General features: G+C 36.5%; 1 protein-coding gene across 3 annotated transcripts in view; it reads right to left on the bottom strand.

Annotated features, from left to right (window-relative positions):
- Positions 1–2,678: 2,678 nt before the first annotated feature.
- txlnba (taxilin beta a) overlaps positions 2,679–18,991 on the bottom strand; it is a 17,536-nt gene continuing 1,223 nt past the window's right edge. Inside the window, exons 2-10 of one of the 3 annotated variants that reach the window (XM_016487439.1) lie at positions 17,892–18,177; positions 15,373–15,464; positions 14,664–14,834; positions 9,700–9,894; positions 7,046–7,165; positions 6,480–6,554; positions 5,011–5,103; positions 4,580–4,675; positions 2,679–4,503 (exon numbers count right to left, since the gene is read on the bottom strand). In XM_016487439.1, coding sequence (XP_016342925.1) covers positions 3,190–4,503; positions 4,580–4,675; positions 5,011–5,103; positions 6,480–6,554; positions 7,046–7,165; positions 9,700–9,894; positions 14,664–14,834; positions 15,373–15,464; positions 17,892–18,174 — 2,439 coding nt within the window. In that variant the 5' untranslated portion in view covers positions 18,175–18,177 and the 3' untranslated portion in view covers positions 2,679–3,189. Of the gene's footprint in view, positions 4,504–4,579; positions 4,676–5,010; positions 5,104–6,343; positions 6,419–6,479; positions 6,555–7,045; positions 7,166–9,699; positions 9,895–14,663; positions 14,835–15,372; positions 15,465–17,891; positions 18,178–18,991 lie in introns of all 3 variants that reach the window. The other 2 variants (XM_016487440.1, XM_016487437.1) reach the window with 2 other exon arrangements.

Raw genomic sequence — 18,991 nt, 5'->3', positions numbered from 1 at the left:
ATTCACATAATCATAAACAGTCATTTCACAATCAATTAATCAAATTCAGTGGACAGTAGACATTTGCCCAGTCCGGGGATGGACATGATTGCAGTTGCATATCATGGTACAATTATGTACTGGAAACAGAGATACATAACATAGTATAAGTAACAACAGAAAAAGGATAGTGTCAATAAGTAACAAACAAAGAATAGTAAATGCAACAAAAATACACAGAACGAAAATACTCTTGAGAGAATTACAGCTGGTAGTATAGGACGAGGAGAGTGTCTAAACAACATGTTATGACTGATAGTATTGGGTAAACAAGTAGGTTTTGAGTTGTGATTTAAATACAGAGAGTGAGGTTATTGTCCTTAGTGCCAGTGGTATAGAGTTCCATAGTTTAGGTGCAATTACGGAAAATGACCTGCTGCCCATTGAAAATAGACGAAAACTAGGTACAGTAAGAAGTTTACACCCTGCAGATCGAAGTGATCGAGGCGGAACGTAAGGAGACAATAGATCAGAGAGATAAGGAGGAGCAAGGCCATTAAGTGATTTAAAGTAAGCAGAAGAATTTTGTAAGTAATGCGAGATGATACAGGGAGCCAATGGAGTTTAAATAAGATGGGGGTAATATGAGCAGATCGTTTAGTATGGGTTAATATTCTTGCAGCAGTGTTACAGGCCAGTCTTTAAAAATTTGGAAACAAATTAATATATTTTTTGTTAGTGAAGGGGGGCCAGTAATTAAAATTTCTGTTTGGTTCAAATTCAAACTGAGAAAATTAGAATTTAGCCAGGAGAGCTCCAATTAAAGTTCGGGTTACCAAATTCTCACTTTTTTAGATATCTGCAAATTAGAGACTATGTCAGAATTTTTTTTCCTGATTTTGAACAACTAAAAAAGCATGGAATCTATCAGTGTGAGATAGGAAGAGAACCAGGATAGTGCAGCACCTGAGACACCTATCTCTGAAAGGTGGGAGAGTAATATCTTGTGACAGACAGTGTCAAATGCTGAGCTGAGGTTGAGCAGCAGGAGAATGGAGAGATTACCTGAGTCACCAGAGAGTAACAAATTGTTGACAACCTTAACTAAAGCCGTTTCAGTGCTGTGATGAGAGCGAAAACCAGATTGAAATGCATCGAACTGATCGCTGAGAGTTAGAAAAGACTGTAGTTGATTGGCAACAACTTTTTCCATAATTTTCGAAATAAATGATAAATTGGAGATTGGACGATAGTTGGTGAAATCAGCTGGGTCCAGGTTTGTTTTTTTGTAAGAACAGGAGTAACAGCAGCAGTTTTCAGCGAAATTGGAACAGTGGCAGAGATAAATGACATATTTACTAAGTGTGAGATAGGAGCATAAATGACAGAAGTACAGTGTTTCAGAAGGAATGTGGGTGCAGGATCTGACTGGCATGAGGAAGAATTAGAGTTCTGTATTATTTCAGCAATTAAGGTTGGAGTTGTCAAGGTAAAATTATTTAACAGTTGAATAGATTGAGCTTGCTCACAAGTAGAAGTGTTTTTTTCAGTGCCAAGAGACCCACATAGAGCATCCAGTTTTATTTGAAAGTGGCGCAAGAAAGAGCCACACAAATCATCAAATTCATATCGACTGAGCCTATGGCTAGGTGGCTGGACTAATTTATTAACCATGCTAAACAGTGTTTTTGGCCTATTGTTAGCTTTATTGATGATGTCGGAAATATAGGAAGAGTGTGCTGCATTCAAGGCAGTTTTATAATGCCTAATATGTTCTGAAAATATTTGAAAAGAATGGTCAAATTTATAACTGTTAATATTCTAAAATAAGATCTTCTTTATGACGTATGCAGCCTAGAAATGCGACCTCTGGATGATGCAGCCTTCCGTTTGAGAAACAGCCCAAATCATGCAATGAAAATGATCCCCCTTACCTGACCCTAGCCCTAAACATACCCGTCACTAAGACGTGAGCCAATCAGGTAACTTGTTTGAAAACGACCCTCTGTTTTGGCCTCGCCCAACGATCTGGTAACTCCCATTACTTTCTGGCAGAAACAAATGAATCAGCCGTTTTGAATGAATTGTTTGAATGAATGATTCAATGAATCACTTAAGACAGGGACTTGCCACCACCTACTGGCGGATTTTGTGGAGTCATGTTTATTTATCCTTGACAAGGCCTAAACCAACCAAGGTATCATTTAATTATCTTTATGGATAGGAATCAAATATATATATATAACTTTGGTCAATATCGCACACCACTAGTGCATTTATCAACTGCGATGTTCTAAACACCACTGCGAGCAACCAACGTCCTGGCAACTATTTTCAGAAAATATGAAAAACTAGTAATTAGCTGTAATCTGCCTTTATTTAATTTTAATTAAACTTAAATCTTGTATGTCTACACTACACCAACAAGTTTTCAACTTTAAAAATGGTTTACTGGAATAAAAAGTTTTATGTTTTTCCCCCTATTATTTGTTGCCCCAAACTGTAGTAATTTGTGACAAACCTTTTCCATCTCCAGTCTGAAAGTGGTGTAAATTTCATTGCTAAACACCCACCTACAGTAGCACCGTCCTGGCAATTTTCTCCAGAACATTTGAAAACCTATTGTTTAGCTGTAATCTGCCTTTTTCACATAATGCTTTGCATTAAATTGTATTAGTCATAGAACTAAATGTCTTTGTGAAAGAGAACATTTTATAGGATTGTCAAGAGCAGACATTTATTTGAAGGTACTGAGAAAGTATTACAAATGGGAAAAAAGTCCTTATTACATTCAGGAAGCTAGAAATTCATCCTTATAGTAAACTTTCATAAAGGAACGTGTTCTACGACCAGTCTGTCATCGTCTGTATTAACTTATAAGGCCAATTCACACTGCACAGACAGATGCAGACCAACGCCGACCGAGCACAGTAAGCCTACGTCACTTCTCAGACATACCAAGACTCGATAAATGCTGATTCAACATTCAGGTGGCAAAAAACAAGCACAGACCAACACCAACAGATGCTGACAGGAGTAACACACTGATCAGACAAAACCTGGCAAACGTGTCTGTTGCTGTTTATTGGCATCTGCCAGTGCAGTGTGAATTGGCCTTTAAACTTGTCAACAACAAGACTTGTCTAAGTACACAAACAAACAGATCTAGTAACGATAAAAAGAAAAACTCCTTTGGTAATGCATTTCGGCTTAGCTTTTATTCGGGCCCTTTGCAGAACCTTTCTTCTTGGCTGGAGCTTGTTTTTTAGGCTGGGCTTTGCCGGCCTTCGCTTTTCCCTCTTGGGATTTTGCGGCTTTAGGTTTTGTCGCCGGTGCTTTGGCTTCCTCAGAGGCAGCTGTGGCTTTCTCAACATGCTCCTCTTTGAGGGGTTCTTGTTTGGGTGGCTCTGGTTCAGGTAGCTCAGGTTTAACAGCTTCATCTTTGCTATCTTCTTTCAAGACAGGCTTCGGCTGCTCTTCTTTGAGGGGTTCTTGTTTGGGTGGCTCTGGTTCAGGTAGCTCAGGTTTAACAGCTTCATCTTTGCTATCTTCTTTCAAGACAGGCTTCGGCTGCTCTTCTTTGAGGGGTTCTTGTTTGGGTGGCTCTGGTTCAGGTAGCTCAGGTTTAACAGCTTCATCTTTGCTATCTTCTTTCAAGACAGGCTTCGGCTGCTCTTCTTTGAGGGGTTCTTGTTTGGGTGGCTCTGGTTCAGGTAGCTCAGGTTTAACAGCTTCATCTTTGCTATCTTCTTTCAAGACAGGCTTCGGCTGCTCTTTTTTGAGGGGTTCTTGTCTGGGCGGCTCTGGATCAGGTAGCTCAGGTTTAACAGCTTTATCTTTGCTGTCTTCTTTCATGACAGGCTTTGGCTGAGTGGATTCCTGTTCGATCGTCTCTTCCGCTTTTGTTGCCTCTTCCTGGCTTGGTTCCTCTTTGGCGGACTCTTGTTTTCCTGTCTGTTGTTCAGTGATCTCTGGTTGTAGAGGCTCTTGAAGAAGTTTAGATTCCGTCTGAGGCTTGGCGGGTTCAGGATTTGTGGGTACTGATGGCTTCTCTTCGTTTACTCTAGCAACCTCTGGTTTGTTTTCTTCTGTGGTAGAGGGTTCCTCTTGTGTTGATTCTGGTTTATCCTCTGGTTTGGTGGACTCAAGTTTGGGAGCCTCAGGAATTGCTGGAATCTTTTCTGCTGTCTTCTCTTCCTCACTATCAGATTCTCCAGCATCATCTGTTATGGAACTTACCAAGGAAGCTGCAAACTCCTGCAGACGGATCTGCTCCTCTCGCAGCCTCTTCATCTCTGCGGTCAACATTGGGTTGGGAGCCGGCTTAGGAAGTTGGACGAGCTCTGGAAGCGCATCTACTTGGGGCAAGTCCACCACTGGTGCTAGAGTCGCCTTTTCTAAGGACCGTATTTCTTTAATTTTGTCATATAAACTTTTTCTTTCATCCTGCAGTGCTTGGCACAGAGTCTCCAGATGGTCGATTTTCAAAGTGAAGAGTTCAAACTCTTTGGCCTTTTCTGATCTCTGTTGGAGTGGAGTTAATCAGTTAGTAAGTGAAAAGCTAATGGTCAAATACTAACAAATTGTGTGTGTAAATTACCTCCTCAATCATTTCAACAAGAGTTTTATTGCAGCTTTCAAACCGTGTCTTCCATATACTTGACTCCTTTTCCAGCTTTTTCATCTTCTTTGTCATCTATTCAAATAAAAACATGATCAGCATATGACTTATATGCTTTAAAATAAACAAAGGCATTTTAAGTTGTTCACTGCAAAAACAAAAACAAAAAATCCTATTCTTAACAAACGAATATTTATCACTTGTTTTAGGTATAAATGAGTTAAAAAGTGGGAAAATCTGACAAAATACACTTTTAAATAAACTTTTTCTAAAAAAAAAAAGTCTTAATATCTTATGCAGTGTTGCTTCTCAAGTAAATTTATCTTGTAGATATTTTCACTGGAAAACAACTAAGAAGTTGTAAAAAGAAGACTGTAGAAGACTGTAAAAGTGTGCATAATACAACAAACCCTCTCCATCTCCTGTTTGAAAGTGATGTAGATTTCATTGCTTTTTGCTAGTGTGTTCTGGAACTCATCAAACTTCTGGGAGTACAACACGAGCTGTAAGAAGAGAATTAGAGTTAGCATCATTCAGAGAAAATCATTGTAAATATCGCCTTTTAAAGATTGATAAATTGTGCCGTAAGAAAAACATGCATGATGATGATGATGACATTTGTACTTATCAGCTTGACCTTCCTTTTCAATTATTATATATTGATCTTATTTTGGGAAAAAAAAAAAATCAAAATTTGTTCTTTTTTTCTTGTTTATATTTATGAAGAATTGATTAATACATTAATGATTGAATGGATAAATATATAAATACATATTTAAATATTTATTTATTTTTATTCATTCATACATCCATTCATTTACTTATTCATTCATTCTTTTGTTTACATTATGGACCTGATGTGAAAATGAAAGAGTTAATCACTGATTTTGCAGCTGCAATTTACTCAGTCCATCTGCAGTTAGTCAAAGCAAATGTTCCATTCAAAAACACAGAGCTTTAAATAAGTGAACACGTTCTGCAATGACTCAGTATGTAATGTGCAAGGCATCACTTATTTTTTATAATAGCAGCAGTGAAACTCATCCAGGTCGTATTTGCTGTTCAGCACCTGTGGCACTTGTGAACTATAATAATTCACTGAAATAATATTTTTCTGTCTGTGTTGTCACAATACAGCCATGAGAGAGAGGAAGCCTTCATACAGCCATCAACATGATTAACTCAAAGAGCTTCATTATCTTTTTTGTTGATTCAGAGACAGTGAGATGTTGTCACATTCATTTCCTTAAAGAATTAATCAGTATCTAGATGATTTATCTGCTCTAAGACAGAATGATAATATTTCTCAATATGCACCACATTTTTGATGCTTTCATTTCCTTTTTTTTTGTAACTGGAAAACCTCAGTCCTTATTTATTGTAATTGCATAAAAAAGTATTCTTTAAAATTTCGCCTTTTGTGTTCCACTGAACACAGATTTGACAGGGTTGAAACAACACGAGGGTAAGTAAATGAAGACAGAATTTAGGCAAAACTGTAAAACTCTCATGATTGCTTTTCTTAAACATCCGTCTGTAATTTATCTATCCATCTCAGCTGAAATGTATTCAGACAGTGCATTTAGTGCAATTGCACCTAATGGCTATGAATCAACACCGTAAATTGCCTTTTAAGGATCGATTGGTTTCTGTGGTTTGTCACACAGCTCAGCGAGAGAAACGCCACAGCTAGAGAGGAGAGAGTGTTGGATTGTGGGTAATGCCACAGCGGTAGATATTCACCTGGGCCTGCATGACAGTGTGCTGCTCTTTCAGCTCTTTAGTCTGTAGTTTCCACTCTGCAGCCTGAGTGAGTAACTGGTTAAACACAAGACACACACACACAAACAGGTGAGAGAGACCGAGAACTCTGCATTACCTGTTTCTTCATCTGTAACTCCTGCTCCCTCATTGTGTAGCATTTCTTTGTTGTTTCAATAGCCTCTTTAAGCAACTAACAACATAAATAGTGAGATGTTAACATGTGCCAATTCTTGAGATTCACTGAAACATTTTTATAAACAGGGTCCAGCATGAACTTTTTGCCACTCTTGAGAAAATTGAAGTTAATAATATAGTAATATAGGCTATATATTAAGGGACAAAACAAAGATCCCAGATAAATTTGAATTGAAAAAACATGGACAATTTTCCACTAAGAAAACTTGCAAGTCACAACAGATGTTTTATTTGAATGACACATTCATCGCTTCACTTATCAGGAAATGTCAGATTACCATATCAACTTAATATATTATGTTGCAGTTCTTTATAAATTGACCTTTTACAAGCCAATTATTACTTGCATTTTGCACTTGATGATTGTTCATTTTAGACCCTGCTTGTAAATAAATTAATTGTAAGCACATGTGAATGAATTAGCCTGCCCTTCATTTTACTTGAGGCAAATCTGAAGAGCCAGAATAGGAGATCTGTGTGTCTTACATATTCCTTCTCCCTTTTGTGCTTCTCTTCAGCTTGACTGAGGAGCATGTTGGCTTCTTGCAGCTTGGCATCAGACAGTTTCTGCTGTAGATCTCTGTGTTTGAATATCTTCTTTAAACTCTGCATAAAAATACAGGGAAGAATATTTATTCAGGGAAAAATATATTTAATTTAATTTTATTTAATTTAATTTTATTTAATAATTTAATTTAATAATTTTAATTTAATTTAATTTAATTTAATTTTAATTTTAATTTATTTTATTTTTACAAAGTCACTTGCACCATGCTCTTTTGTCACTTAGTGTTTTATTTTGGTGCGTCAATCTGTTAGATTACTTATCTAGAGTATATAAAACCATGATCTGCACTCACAAAAATTTATTATTTTACATTGATCACCAGTAGGACAAAAAAAGTAGACTGTTTTTGTGAGTGCAGATCATGGTTTTATATTTTATTTGATTTTTCCATTGTCCAAACCACTTGTCTAATTTGGGGTCGCAGGGATGTTGTAGCTTTTGTCATTTCTTGGAACAACATTTAACACAGTACAACATTTTAACGTTGAGAATTTGTGTTTGTCTCTCTCCTGATACACCACACAGTGTGATTATTCACAAGCAGAACATGTTCCAGGATCAACATGCTTTGTTGTTCTTGGAACAGCTTTTGTATCAATCATCCTTTTACAGCTAAAATCAGAGGGCGGTGATTGGTCAATAGGGATGTTGTTCCAGGAACATGTTCTTCTTGTGTAAATCACATTAAGCATGATGCATCTCACTCTTATGATGCGTGTCTCTACCGCAGCCAGCAGAGGGCAGTAGAGACACACGGCACAATTCAATTTCGAGTCAGTTAAATTCTTGGGGTCTGTTTTAGCCCGCCACCACACAGCTGTGTGTGAGCAGTCTCTGTGGTACCCATCAGCATGACAGATTGAGCTTAACTTCCCCTCACATCAGGTTTGTCATTCCACCGGTCGATCCTCATGTGATTAGATAGAGAATACTAGAGTGTTCTACAAGGTGCAATATTCACTGTCAAACCAGGCGTGAATCACTCAGTCAAAGTCCAAAAATACAAGTATCTGCTGTGCATATAGCAGGTTTAGAAAGTGTGAGGGTGTAGTTTCCTCCGCCTCGTGTCGTGAAATTACAGCTCTGGCAGACTTCAGCTCTAAAACACGCATATGTTTTTATGCATAGTGACTGTAAAAATTGCTCATGTAAACTACCAGTCAGAAGTTTGGAATAAATATTTAATGTCTTTGAAATTGTCTTGTGCTCACCAAGGATGCATTTATTTGATCAAAAATACTACAAATAGTACAGTTAAAAAGCTGTTTTTTGAATTTATTTTTGATAGCAAAGCTGAATTTTCAGCAACCATTACTCTAGTCTTCAGTGTCACATAATCCTCCAGAATTAATTCTATGCTGATAATAATTCTATGCTAATGCCTTTAATAACTGATAATAATTGAGCAGCAAATCAGCATATTAGAATGACTTATTTTGTTTGATTTCTTCGCTCGTGATGCTATATTCTCAATCATAATCTTTACATTCTTGTTTATAACAGTCATTGTTGACTAAACCTAAAACTATTACACATATTATTAAAACATTAAAACTATAAAAAATATTTCAATTAGTGTTTTCGTTAACTGAAAAAAGTTGAAATAAATTCAAATATAAATATTCAATGAAAAACCTAAACAAAATACACAAAAATGATGGCAAAACAAAACTAAAATAAAAATACATTAAAGGTAGAGAGAAATATTTAAAAATAATAAAAATACAAAAGCACATAATAAAATGACTTGAACCAAATTAGCATCTTAGAATGATTTCTGAATGATCATGTGACACTGATAATGAGAATGGAGTAATGCTGAAAATGTAGCTTTGCCATCACAGGAATACATGATATTTTATTATTATTATTATTTTTTTATTATATATATTCAAATAGAAACCAGTTATTATAAATTGTAATAATATTTCACAAAATTATGTTTTTTACTGTATTTTTAATCAAATAAATGCACCCTTGGTGAGCATAAGAGACTCATGACATATGACATTGAAAAAAATCGTAATTATTCAGAACTTTTGACGGCTGTAGTTGCAGAGTTTAAAATAAGTTTGGAACCCCAATAATGGCTCATAACATTTTTCTGCTGGACCAGAATAAAAAATCCAATCAGATGCATTATCAAATGTATCACAATCATTTATGGTGCACACTTACTTGTACCAAAATCTAATCTCGACTGTGCCTTGGGGTGCAGCTTTAAATGGATTTATGACTGAATCGCTTTGACAGATGTGTTAGATATTGTGGTGTTTGAAATCCTCAATTCATTTTGCTGGCTTTCGCTGCACAGGTCTTCGGTCTGCTTCACACCACAAGCACATATTTATTTTAGGGCCCATATTAACAGGTTACAGTCTTCACACTGCCCACATAAACAGCACAGTGCTGTGCAGCTGAAAATAGAGTTCTGTTGCAGCAGAAGCACTGTGAACGGTGGGCCTGCTGGAGCTCTGCTTATGTGTGGATTTAATGCATTTCAAATCTAGATGTTATGTGTACAGATACGTCCTGTGGATTTAATGTAATGTGTGTGGATTTCCATCAGTACCTCTTCTCTCCGCTCATACTGCTCTATGATGGTATTGAGTTTGCTGGCCAGATCACTGTTCTCTTGGCACAGCTTGTTGTTGCGGTTACTGTGCTGCTCGATCTGATTCTGAATGTCCACTAGCGTGCTCTGGAAATGAGCGGAGATCTCCTTCCGCTTCATTTCATCCTCCCGCAGCCTCTGCAGACTCTCCTCCTGCAGGGAGAAAGAGAGAAGGAAACGTGTGGGAAATCTGGGAATATGCAGCCTTAAGAAAGCAATCTAGATCTAGTATTACGTGAGACGGAGCTGTGATTAGATGGTCAAAGTCAAATAATGTATTGTGTTTGATAGCATTTTGTGGTAGAAATGACAGTGAAGGAAATGATATTTTAAACATTTGTGGAATAAAATGGCCAACTCTTACTAAAGCTGATTTCATAGTTTGCATTTTATATGGCATAAAATCCAAACAATTAAACAATATTTTGTATTTGACATCTTGATTTATCACAATTGATATTCACCTTGATTATTTTTCGTTTGTTGCTTCATTCATGACATATTTCATAAAAATAATAGTAATATAATATATTCATAATATTTCATATTTTATTTCAGTCATGCTCCTCACTTAAAGTGTTGTCTTGCTGATAACAGTGTTGTCATTGTTAACTAACACAAAAACGATTTTAAAAATGTTCATTCAAATAAATCTGAAATAAAATAAAATATAAATATTAGATGAAAACCTCAACTTAAAAACACTCAAAAATGAGAAATTTGCATTCTCAACTAACTGAACTAAACTGAGGTGTACTAAAATAACTAAAACCAATAGATTCTGACCAATAAATCTGACAAAAGCACATTACTAAACTTAACTAAATGACTAAACCGGAACTTAACTACTTAAACTAAAATTAAAATGAACAAATTCAAAATATATTAGTAAACACTACAATAGCATAAAGATAATACTAAAATAACACTGGTTGACAGGTACACTTTTTTTTTAATTAAATTTTGTGGCAAAATTAAATAGTAAAACTAATGGACATGTTACAAATTAATATAAACGTACATTTTCATTATTTATTGTGTAAAAAGTATTGATCAATCGATTGATCGAGTTTACGGTTTATAATAGTTTTTACTTCATATAAAATATTAAAATGTATTATTTTTAATAAACGTAATATATATATATATAAGTTATAATTAAGGGACAACCTTTTGGAAGGGGCTTTTATTTTATAGATATAGTAGAGAGTGACAAGAAATATAAAGGATAGAAGGAATGGACATTTTATAGGCCCGACTTGAACCTGAGTGGCCCACATGAGCACCATAGTGCAACATGTCCAAAGCAGGTGCACTAACCGCTACTTTAACTGCATTATTTCGACCTTACAAGATCTGAATAGTGAAGGCTAGTTTATGATCCTATTAATCAAATGTTGTTAATGACGTATTAAGCTCTATGAGATCTATATTTGTAGCACTAATAAACAATATTATCCTTTTTTAGTATCTGGGATCGGATGTGTGAATGCTAAACAGTCCTGCCATCCAATGTGTGCGCTTTGTAAACATGAGCTTCTGTTTCAGAGGCGCCAGCTTCCTGACTCAGCTAATTGTAAGGAACCCAAGCATGGAGCGTTCCTCTCCAGGGCTGAATCTGTTTGCTTGCCTGTGTTTACACATGGCATGAGTCTCAAGCTCCCACCCCGGGAAAGGTGAAGCTGTATTACCACTACGCAAGCTCATCACTCATATAAGTGCAAAGGAAATGACCCCAGATTAAATCTAATTTACCGTCCTCATAGCTGAGCCTCGCACCTACACACAGGGCTTAGATGTTCTGCTCTGACCTGCTCATTAATGGCTTCCATAATACTTGAATTAAATTGATTGGGGAGTGAACAAGGTCAAAGCCAGCCTCTAGGGAAGGATAGCATCAACTTCCAAAGACATGCAGAGTTCATATTGGAGCAAGAGTTTAATATCTTCAATGCCCGGAGGAGAAAAAGCAACACAAACGTGATTAGAAAGCTCCTCAAAAACAGAAAAAAGTGTGTGTGTTAGCATGCTGGGACAGAAACCGCTACCTACAAAGTCCTCCAGCACCTGTTCAGCGAATAGTACAAATGGACCGAAATCTGTCGCTGAGAAAATGGCTCCAGGTGCTTTGCGCAAGATTCATAACATCTTTCATATTATGTACACATTCACCGAATGGAGGTGAAATTGTCTCTTGGAAGGCAACATAATTGTTTGGCAGAGTGAAAGAAATGAGTGGACTGCTATATCCGACAACTGGAAACATTTCAAGTGCTGAATAAGTGATGTAAAATGACAAATATGGCAGCTCAGTTGAGAGAGGCATTCACAAATTAGGGTGCCGTTTACGTGCATCAGAAACATACAGCACGACCAGTGAAGTCCGATTCCCTTGTTAATGATTCTTATGAGTCGGTTCTTTTTATTGAATCAAACACATGAGACTAGTGAAGGTAGTGATGGGAAAAATGAAGCTTTTTGAAACCCTGAATGAATCATTCGCTTTGCTTTTTAAACACTATTCAATATGACATTCCATCAAATTTGTGTTATGTTATTTATTAATGTGTACTGCTTGTGTGTTATTGGGCTGGGCTTGGAAAACTATTCAATATTTTTTTTTTTAAGTGAAGTGACATGTGGCCAAGTATGGTGACCCATACTTGGAATTAGTGCTCTGCATTTAACCCATCCAAAGGGCACACACACAGCAGTGAACACACACACACACACCGTGAACACACACCCGGAGCAGTGGGCAGCAGTGCGGCGCCCGGGGAGCAGTTGGGGGTTCGGTGCCTTGCTCAAGGGCACCTCAGTCGTGGTATTGAAGGTGGGAGAGAGCGCTGTACATTCACTCCCCCCACCTACAATCCCTGCCGGTACGAGACTCGAACCCGCAACCTTTTGGGTTATGAGTCCGACTCTCTAACCATTAGGCCACGACTTCCCCCATTTGTTTGATTGTTCTCCCTTTTGTATTACACACACATGTTAAAATTCATTTCATTTATTAAGAATTAACACACATTTTAAAACTGATCTTTGGTTCATGACATAGTGTCAAACCATAGGAATTTCGAAATGTTTCGAAACCAAGGCTTGAAATCGCCATAGATTGTTTTTTAAAACATATCCTTCTTATTTGTAATGAGAGTTTATACACTGTTTATAAAAATGTAAGCTATTTTTGAAAAAACCATGACCTTTATGATGTAATATATGAAGATAATTATTTTTCGAATGCAAACTTGATCATTTTGTGTTCTTGTTTTTATGTTTTTGGTATATTTGGCATAAGAACACAAACTATTCATGGCACTATTTTGTGGTGTCTAGATAGGCTACACAATAAAATGAGTTGTTTTCAGTCGGTCACATGATCTCAACATGTGATCTCAACTGCTAAATGTAAAATAAAACAGCTTGTAAGTGTAATAATCTGATCATAACTGTACTATGAATTTCTTTATATGTGTAAATCGTTTTAAGGAGTTGCCTAGTTAAATCCATTATGCAGATTTCACCTCAAAATTAGCACAGAAAATATGAAAACCTCTGCAGATTCTATCTGGGATGTAGATGTAGTCGCTGTAGCATCAACAGAATGGAAGTACAGGAGGCCACAGCCTCTGCAGTGATTTGAGCCAGCGAGACATTCTTTTTGACTTTTGATTTATAAAAGAAGGGCAAATGGCACTGAAGCTCGGTAACACTATCCCTCTTGTCATAGTGACCTGTCAGCAGCGCTTTGAGTCTGAGAAGTCAGTGTCTCATCGAGGCAGAGACACAGAGTCACTGCAGTAACGTCCCACTGGGTTCAAAAACGCCGTCTCCTCAGAAGTAAGTTGGATCGACTCAATCTCAGCAATCAAAACATTGACACGGGTAACAGGATAACAGGAAACACTCTCCCACATGTCAAACAAGAAGTTGCTATAAGGTCTGTTATTATGGTCCTACTGTATCTGTTTCAGATAAATGTACCCCTTACTGGCACATAAAAACAAAACATTGATCGCTGTTCATGTCAGTCAGACTGCTTTTCTTTACAAGTGGTTCTTATTTCAGTTTTAGCAGTATTTCAAGTAAGTATGTGATCTGTTAGATTTTTTTTTAGTTTAGTGATAGAAAAATGGCAACATCCCCCATAAATTCAGTATATGCAAGTATGAGACAATTGAATTAAGAGTATTATTTTTGCAAAAATGCAACAGTGTGCTTTTGTGGTCAACTAATTAGTTTTTTTTTCTAAAATTAAAAATATTCTAAAAATATTAAAACATTTAAATGATAAATGTGTGTGTATATATATATATAATTTTATAAAAAAACTACCACTTTTTAAAGAGTATTTAATTATGCAGCTGTGAGTTTTATGAAAATTTTGTTGCAGTTTAGCATTTGTATTTGTTAACATAGACTACTGTTCAAAAGTGAGATTTTTGAATGTTTTTAAAGAAGTCTCTTATGCTTTCAAAGGCTACATTTGTTTGATTAAAAATACAGTAAAAGCAATACAATTGTGAAATATTATTCCAATTTTAAAATGTAATTTACTGCAGTTTTCAGAGTCAATGAAATATTCTGATTTGTCGCTCATCAAACATTTCTTATTACTTTCAGTGTTGAAATTATAATATTTTTTTGTGGAAGATATGATACTTCTTTTTTTTTTCAAGATTTTTTGATGCATAGAAACTTAAAAAGAACAGCTGACCCCAACTGACCCCAAACATTTAAATGGCATAAGAAAATAGGCATGTTTATTTTAAAAACCGCATGAATTCAGACAAAATAAAGAATGTATGTTTCTTATCATAAATATACATACCCCCCCCAAAAAATAAACCTACCAAGTAATATCATAGCTTAACTTTTCTTTCTCAATCTCTTAAGCTGTCAGTAGACAATGTTCTCACCTTCAGTGTCCTGTTATGTCTCTGAAGCTCCCTGCAGAGCATCTCCAGCTTGCTGCGGGCCAGAATGGCACGACTGTGCTCGAACTGAAGCTGATCTCTCTGCTTGACCAGAAGACCCTCTCTTTGCTGAAGCTGCTCCAGCTGTTTCTTCTCAGTCCTGCGGTCCTCCACCTGCCCCATATGCACAAAACACACACAGGTGTGATCCATACATCATCTCATACGCCGCTTTAACACCTCTGGCTGGTCTAAAGCTGCTTTAGATAATGTCTGTCTGTCTGCTTGTTCAGACGTCCTCAAGAGGATTTTGGAATGACAGACTTGTCCAGTTTTCCACATTAACACAGAGCCCTTAGATTGTATATATCTGAGAACAAGATCTGATTTTGTCTGATTTTCGTAGTCTTCTGTCATATGTCCCTGTCTTTATCTCTGTATTTTGAAATTGAAGAGAGTGTTGTGGCTATCTTGTGTGGCATATGGCCTTGTGTTCAGACTCGCTTATTCAGCCCAGGGCGTCGAATATTTAGGTCATCGCAGTATCAGTGAAACCACTCTTAACATCACACCAGGCGTTCTTTTATTTTCTCTCCGTGTCAATCTGGTTTGTGTTCTATTTGTTTCCTCTTAACTGTCCTCCATGCATTGTTGTTGCCGGCGGTGAAAACTGTTCAGAGAGCGGCGTTCTCTCATGGGTCTGGATACTCACCAGCTCAGTGTATTTCTTCAACACCATTTCCACTTTCTCTTCTGGTGAGCCGAACTTGTTCAGGCTTTGCAATAAGGATGCGGCCTCTTTACCTACGAGACAAGCGGTTTCCGTTCAGATCAGAGAATGAAAAGATAAAGAAGATGAGCAGAAGCCCACAAGGGAGAGTTCTGCACGCAAGCTACAAAACAAATCAACGGGAGAAGTAGTGGAATCACAGCGTGATAGCGTTTACTAGGATAAAATGGTTGAGAGAAGCAAACAAGGCACAAGACATATACTCAGCCTTAAGGGGATAGTTCATCCAGAAATGAATCTCTGTCATTATTTATTCACCCTCTTGTCATTCAAAACCTTACGGTTGTCTTTTTTTCTATATAAATCTCAAAAAAAAAAACCCGTAAAAAACACTGTCAAAGTGGCTCGTAACATTTTTGTGCTGTATTCCAAGTCTTCAGAAGTCTTAAGACAGCTTTGTGTAAGGAACAAACTGAAAAGTTTGAATGAGTTCACAAAACCAGAATGATTTGTTCACTAACCAGACTGGTCCAGTTTTTCAGTTAAGCTCATAGACTCATTGAGTAATTTGGTTGCAGTGGCCACCAGCCCAATTTATCTGTGACTATTCTTACACAAAGCTATTTATATGACATCAGAAGACTTGAACTATTGTGCATGAGTCATATGGACCACTTTTATGATATTTCATGATTCATTTATGGGACTTTTTTACATGTATGTGTGCTTTTTGAATCTTAAAAGCTCCAACAGCTGTTCATTTTAATTACATTAAAATGCATGACCAGTACATTATTCATATTTTCTCTTTCTGTGTTCCACAGAGGAAAGTCATACAGGTTGGCAACAACATGAGCAAGTAAATGATGACAGAATTTTCATTCCTGTGTAAAAATTTCCTTTAAGCCCAGAGTGTGTCAGAAAACTATAGTCAAGCACTATATCTGTCTTCATTTGGTGATGATGAAGTGGGCTTTAGTATTGACGTGAGCATTCTTTCCTTGAGAATGGAAATATTCCAAACAGTTGATTACTACACTCATAGCACTTGACCATCCTGCTGATAGAAAAACCCAATCACTGTTTATGACTCTCCATCTGTGCGATTGAGAGGTGCTACATATGGCATTATTTTTCAAACATAAAACAGCAATCCGTTTTCTAACTGAAATCTCTGCTCTGTGGGTCATTTAACAAAATGAATGTCATTTGTGTCACTCAATCATACATTACTGTTTAAATGTTTGGGTTAAGGGATATTTTTTGTTCAAAAGAAATTCATACTGTTGTTTATTTATAGGATGCATTAAACTGATCAAATGTGACAATGTTACAACAAAATCTATTTAAAATTATTAATGCTTTTCTTTTTCTATTTATCGAAGAATTCTAAAAATGATGTACTGTATATATCGTTATATCCACCTTTTTCTTCAACGCGGAAGTAAGCCTATGGGTGAGACTTCCGGTTCATTAACCGCTATAGGTAAATAACGAGGAGAATAACAACGTGCAGTAAACGGTAAAACACTTGCACTACAAACCAGTGTGTTCATAATTAAGATAATACATTAAAATAATATGATAAGACACACCAACTTTCAATATCAAGCAGCAAAACTAACTGTTTTGTTCAGCTAAAAATAGCTGGACGGGGTGGACGCAGATGAGACCGGAAACCAGACCCATAGAATTTACAAATGGCCGCGCCCATTTTTACAACAAGAAAAAGGTGGATATCATGGTAATATTTCCACAAAAATACTAAGCAGCACAGTTGTTTTGAACATTGATAATAACAAATGTTTCTAAAGCACCGAATTAGCTTATTATAAAGATTTCTGAAGGATCATGTGACAATGAAGACTGGAGTAATGGCAGCTAAAAATTCAACTTTGAATCACAGTAATGCATTCTGCAATATATTAAAATAGAAAACAGTTATTTTAAATGACTGTTTTACTGTATTAAAGCAGCGTTATGTAACTTTTGGCGCTTTAGCGGTTAATAAACAGAACTGCACACATCCCGCGGAAGAACATTCCAACCGGAGCTACTTCTCTAAGTTTATGTCTATGGCGATTCACGCAGGTATGTGTTACTCCGCAGCGGTGACGACCCGACCAGGCTACAATAGTCCAAATATAAGTACTTATAAGTGTACCGTAGTGATTCGGAATAAGACAAAAACGCGGTTTGGAAGATGAATTCATGATGTACTCGCTCATTATATACATTTAGCAAATTTTGAACACAGAAAAAGTTACATAGTGCTGCTTTAACTTGACACGGCACATTGTAATTTTTATTATTTATGTGGTTGTCAAACTTAAAATGGCATCTATTTAATAGAATGACCCATATCATTTCTTGACCAATTATTGACTGATTTGGCCATTCTCAAAATTCTCTTTGTGAGGTTTAGTCTTTTAGTTTGTCTGTTTAATCTCAAGACATTTACACTGTTTATCAAACGAACAGAAGAAAGGCCAATTGCTCACCCAGGCCCTTGAGAATTTTCTTATCAGCTATCTGCTCCTTCTCTGGAGTGGCACCAGCTTCTTGTGGGTCGGCCTCTTTATCAGCCTTTGCCTCCTCTTCCTTTCTCTCCTCAGACTCCAGGATGGAGATCTGCTCCTGCATCAGGCTGGATGCTGCTCCATACGTGTTGATTATATCCTCTAGCTGCCTGCTGAAGTCCTCCATGGGGTCCACTGGCTGCTCCTCTGGGACATTGACTTGTTCATTGGCGTTCTCAGAAGTCTGGTGACTGCCCTCCATCATCTGCTGCAAAAATCAAGTTAACTATATCACAAAAGTGCTTCAGAAGAAAGCAGACTGATTAGCAGAGGTACAGCCAATTCCTTGATTACACTCATGGCTTGATGCTGAAATGAGACTGTTGAAATTAATGAGAAGTGATTATGCATTACTTGTAGAGAGGTTTGATACGACTCTCTGAAATCACCAGCCACTAAACTGAAGATGAATGGCTTTTGGCCAGTTTGTGGTATGTTTGCATAAATAGAGGGAATTTATGTTTGAAATACATGAGGTTGTTTGAAATGTGAATTCAGATTTGGGGAAATGATTAATGGATTTGCCTCAGGCAGAAACAATATGGATAATAATGAAGTGACCTTGAAAAATAAATATTTGCAGAAACTTAAAACTGGAAATTGGAATGTGAAGTGATTTGTCTACATATACAATAACAATGGCAAATTTAATTAGTTCTATCTATTTGTCTTGTTTCTGTACTGATACTGTTTTGTACTGATATTTTATTAATGATTATATATATATATATATATATATATATATATACTGTATATGTTTATATTTAGGTCATATATTTTTTTAAAAGTGTCTTATTTTCACCAAAGTTGTATTTATTTGTTAAAAAATATAGTAAAAACAGTAATATTGTGAAATATTGTTACAATTTACAATATCTTTTTTTCTATTTTAATATATTTTTACAAATGTAATTTATTCCTGTGATGGCAAGCTGAATTTTTAATAGCCAATTCGCCAGTCTTCAGTGTCACATGACCCTTCAGAAATCATTCTAATATGCTGATTTTGTGCTCATGAAAAA

Source organism: Sinocyclocheilus anshuiensis, unplaced genomic scaffold (genome assembly GCF_001515605.1).
Source record: "Sinocyclocheilus anshuiensis isolate Anshui unplaced genomic scaffold, SAMN03320099.WGS_v1.1 scaffold1480, whole genome shotgun sequence".
Classification (NCBI taxonomy): Eukaryota; Metazoa; Chordata; class Actinopteri; order Cypriniformes; family Cyprinidae; genus Sinocyclocheilus; species Sinocyclocheilus anshuiensis.
This window is presented reverse-complemented; position numbering and strand designations above follow the sequence as displayed.